At 37.1% G+C, this 4,524-nt stretch overlaps 1 protein-coding gene across 1 annotated transcript; it reads left to right on the forward strand.

The window, feature by feature from the left end:
* Nucleotides 1–1,766: 1,766 nt before the first annotated feature.
* On the forward strand, nucleotides 1,767–4,455 carry LOC136809281 (uncharacterized; the record flags this gene model as incomplete). The annotated part of the gene is made up of 4 exons (XM_067065798.1): nucleotides 1,767–1,842; nucleotides 2,396–3,346; nucleotides 3,499–3,576; nucleotides 4,120–4,455. Coding segments are annotated over exons 1-4 (1,420 nt in total), but the record flags the coding sequence as incomplete, so codon positions are not given.
* Nucleotides 4,456–4,524: the final 69 nt, after the last annotated feature.

Here is a 4,524-nt window from a genome sequence, read left to right on the forward strand (position 1 = left end):
TGGAAAATAATCGGAAAGTTAAAAATGGAAAATAACTCGGAAAGTTAAAGGAAGCAAAATAAACCGAGTTATGAAATGAAAAATGACGTCACTAAATTCCAAAAATGACGTCATAACTCGGGTTTTTTTTAACTCGGTTTTTTTAACTCGGAAAAAATAACTCGGGAATTCCGGGCCTCCTATATAGTGGGTTCGAATCCCCTAAGCGGCAAAAGTTTCGAAATTTCGGGAAATGGATCAAAAACTTTCAAAACTTAGCAATATAAAGAAAGTGTCAAAGAATAGAAGCTTAGAGTGGAGGATGGGAAGGAAATTTTTTTGCATCACTTAAGGAACCCGGTACGAACGACATTCGGTTATTGCCACGTCAGCTGGACCTTCACGCCGCTCCGGCTTCTTGTTAGGCTTAAAACTATAGTAAATCAGAACATCCAAAATTTTCAAAAATGTTTGATATTCTTCTAAAATACGTGTAAGCAACAAAACACCCATGGAAACCATAACAGAAAACAGTGAAAAATGAAAAATAAAGCACAAAAGTTACCGCAAGGAAAATGAAGAATAGCCAAGAGTACAATGAAAAACCCAACCTGACTCCATTAAAAGAAAGAGGGTGACGTGACAGACGGGATCTAAGAAGCCTTGACGTCATTTTCACACAGCCTCCATGAAATGGCGGTATCCACGGATGGCTATTCATTAATTAACACACATGTCTGAAAAAATGCTTCGTATACCTGGAGGTGGAGTGACGAAATAGCTTTTTAAGGTATGACATTCAAAACATGTTTTTTTTAAGAACATCCAAAATCTTTGAAGCCTTCCGATGTCTTCAAAGAATGATCTTAAAGTGTTCTTATTTTCATTATGTTGAGAGTATTTTTGTGCATCTTCCGTACTCAATGCTTCAAGGCAGATAAAGTAAAAGCATTTTTCTGGAATAGCGTTCTTATAAAGTTCAGAAAAGATATCGTTCTCCACCATGGAGGATAAAAATACCTCAGACGGTTATTCTCGTTATGCTATTTTATAATTAGCAACATTTGTGTGTAATGACATTTAATTGCAATGTGAAGTAATTACATTAACAACATTGTGATCGAAGGGAAGGCAGCATCAAGATGTGATATCTGGTGCAACCCTTCTTCCTTTGAAATAAGTTTCTTTCTATGCCTTTCATTTATAAGAAAAACACTTTTGAATGTTGAGAGGATCATTCTACAATTTTCCTTCAATTTCATTTGGCTGTCCTCTTACTTTGGCTTGGAAAAAACTTATCACTGAGGTCCAAATTTTATTTGATTGAAAGTTCTGGGGCCTGAAGTCAAGTAAGGCTTTGAATAACAAATTTGATCGGAAGTTCTGACTTGATTTTGATTAACTTCTGATTCTTATAAGAAATACTGTATATTTTGAAGATGACATAAATGATCAAGAAAACGAAAAACAAAAAAGAAGCGAAGCAAAACATCCTTACATATCATCATTCTTTCACACGCTGGTGGCAATTTTCTTTGGTCAACAAAACAAAATTTTTCGTCACTACAAAATAATTCACGACCAAAAATAACATCCGCTAATTCTTTTTCGATATATAGAAATGTAACGGGTGTTCTAAGTCTCCTCATCCTGGGTACCTATTCAGTATGATTCCTTTGAACAAAAGAAGAAAAGGAAAAGGTTTGGCAGTGGAAAATTCATATAAAACCTTCTTGAACTAGGACCATGAAGAACATTTATCATTTCAAAAACTTGCTTAACTGAGAGAGAAGAAGTGTATTCTAGAAATGAAGTTATTGGCATCTTTGGGATTTGTCCTGCTCATTGCAGCTCTTCAAGCAGGTATGCATGGTTAATAAATGAACTCATTCGAAAGAAACTTGACACAGGGATATTTCTGTTCTCCTGCAATGTGATAAATATTTCTCCTCGATGTCAACTCGATACTAGTCAGTACCTCGACCAAAAGCCAAATATTTTATTTTTCACTGCGCAATAAAAAGCGATGGTCTGGCTATTCCTAAACACCGTTTAATATTTATATTAGTAAAGAGAATAATAATAAGGCATTTAAAAGGTCTTTTTGGGTGAAGGCTTTCATAACGAAGTTTATGACTAGTTTATGACTAGGCTATCAAATAAGTTATCAGAGATCGGCGACCTTCTAAGCACTTCGATTTGCTCTAGAATCACTTAATTTCGAGATAGAGACAACTCTCTCTCTCTCTCTCTCTCTAATTCGACCCTTAATAGTTCGAATCTTTATGTAATTCGAAGTGAAACATTGGTTCCCACAGTCGAAAGGATTTCTTGGTCCCTTGAAGATCGAATTAGAGAATCAACTACGACGATTTAATAAGACGTCTAATTGATTCTTTGTATACTAATTACCTAGATGCTGCTGAAAAATGTCAATCAGAGGTGGTGGTCACCTTAGATTTATCAGATACAATCACCATAGAAGAATTGAAGCAAGTTAAAAACTTTGTCAAAAATGTCGGTAAAGAACTCTCCAAAAATAAAGATAACCGAGTTGGAGTCGCTTCTTTTGCTGAGACAGCAAAATCTGAAGCTGAATGTTCAACTGGTACAATCAGATATGATCAATTCTCATCACAAGTCAATGCAATCCAAAAATATGGTGAATTTACCAATATTGAGGCTGGTTTATTGAAAGCTGAAGCTATGTTAGATCGCGCAGGATGCTCCTTGAGTCGACCGGGACGTCATATCATCCTCTTGGTTTCTGATGGTAATGGCAACTATGGTTATGAATCTTCATTAATGCGAGAAGCTGAAAGAATCAGAAATAAAGGGATCAAAATTTTCTCACTTGGTATCCAGAATCAACATTACCGCGAAGGTGTCTTGACTCGAATCTCTGGTCATGCTGAATATGTCAAACCAGTTGCTGGTTTTGAATCTTTGAAAGATATCGACTTCCGACAAATCATCGACAAAATCTCATGTTTTGCCAACGTTGTCAAACCAACAGCAAAAATAACCACAACTACTCCTAAACCAACAACAACGACAACCAAAGAGCCAACGACAACCACCGACTATTACACAACAACTACCGAAGAACCAACGACAACCACCGGACTACACAACAACCACCGAACGAGCCACCGACACCAGAAAAACACAACGACCGAAGAGCCAACAACAACCACCGAATACTACACAACAACGACCGAGGAACCAACGACAACGACCGAAGAAATAACGACAACAACCGAGGAACCAACGACCACCGACTATTACACGACAACCACCGAACCAATCACGACTACCGAAGAAATCACAACAACAACAACAAAGAAACCCATGCCAGTACCAAAAAGTAGGAAATGCTTTTATGTTTTCACTCACGCAACATGTCTTTATCTACTACATAAGTTAAACGTAGGCAATCACCTGTTTCAATAATTTTCTCCACTTAGATTTCACAACCTAGATTTTAATTTCTTAATTCCAAATTTTTATTATTTCTAGCATGCGATTGTGTTATTCCAAAAGACTTCATGCCATGCTTAACCTGGACCAAAGCTGATATTTTGACCAACTTCGAGGGTAAGTCTTCTTTCCACAACCCATCATTTTTATTAAATCCTTCCTGCATTCCTCATATTAATGTGAAGCTCCTACCACACTTTTTATAGTTATGCAAAACATCTCCACATTCTTTACTTCGGTGCAAACCCTTTTTCCACAGCCCTTGCATTCTTTTGTTGAAGTTGTTCCACAACCCTTACACTTTCACATCGGTGTAAAACCATCCATATCCCTTATATTGGTGAAAAGCAAATTCCCCATCCTTAACATCGGTGTTTATGTTGTTTTTTTACATCCCTTATATTGGTGAAAAACTCCACGTGCCTTACGTCAGAGTAAAACCCTATCCACATCACTTACATTGGTCGAAAACCCTCTCTTGATTCTACCGTTGGGTTGTGTAAATTTCTTTCCACACCCTTTACATTGGTGTAAATCTCTTTCCACATTCCTTACATTGTTGTAAAACCCTCTCTTAAATTCCTTCTTTGAATACAAAACCATTTCATAACCCCTTTCATTGGTGTAAATTTCTTTCCATATCCTTTACATTCGTTACAGGTGACTGTGTTGTTGACAAGTTCAAGAAAGCTTTGGAATACATCAACCACCGTGCAATGGCCATCGTCGGCAAATTGCTTGCATTCAGACAATGTCAAAAACACATTCAAGATCACATCATCACCACCTCCATCAAGCAATTCGGTTCAGGACTTCCTAGTTCACCAATCATTGACAAGTCTTCAGTATTGCAGAGATTGTTCTTGAAAGAATCCCAATGTGAATTTAACATTCGTGGTCGTTTGATGCAATGGAAATTACAATTGATGACCGTCAGACAAATGATCGAACATGAAATCTTGTTCCAACAAAATGGATTCTTCAGTGCTTTTGACTGTAAGTAGACTAATAGATTGGGCTATGCCAGAAAATATCCGTACATGGGGGGGGCTTGGGTTGAGGATA

The sequence above is a fragment of the Clytia hemisphaerica genome, unplaced genomic scaffold, assembly GCF_902728285.1.
Source record: "Clytia hemisphaerica strain Z4C2 unplaced genomic scaffold, Clytia hemisphaerica genome assembly, whole genome shotgun sequence".
Classification (NCBI taxonomy): domain Eukaryota; kingdom Metazoa; phylum Cnidaria; class Hydrozoa; order Leptothecata; family Clytiidae; genus Clytia; species Clytia hemisphaerica.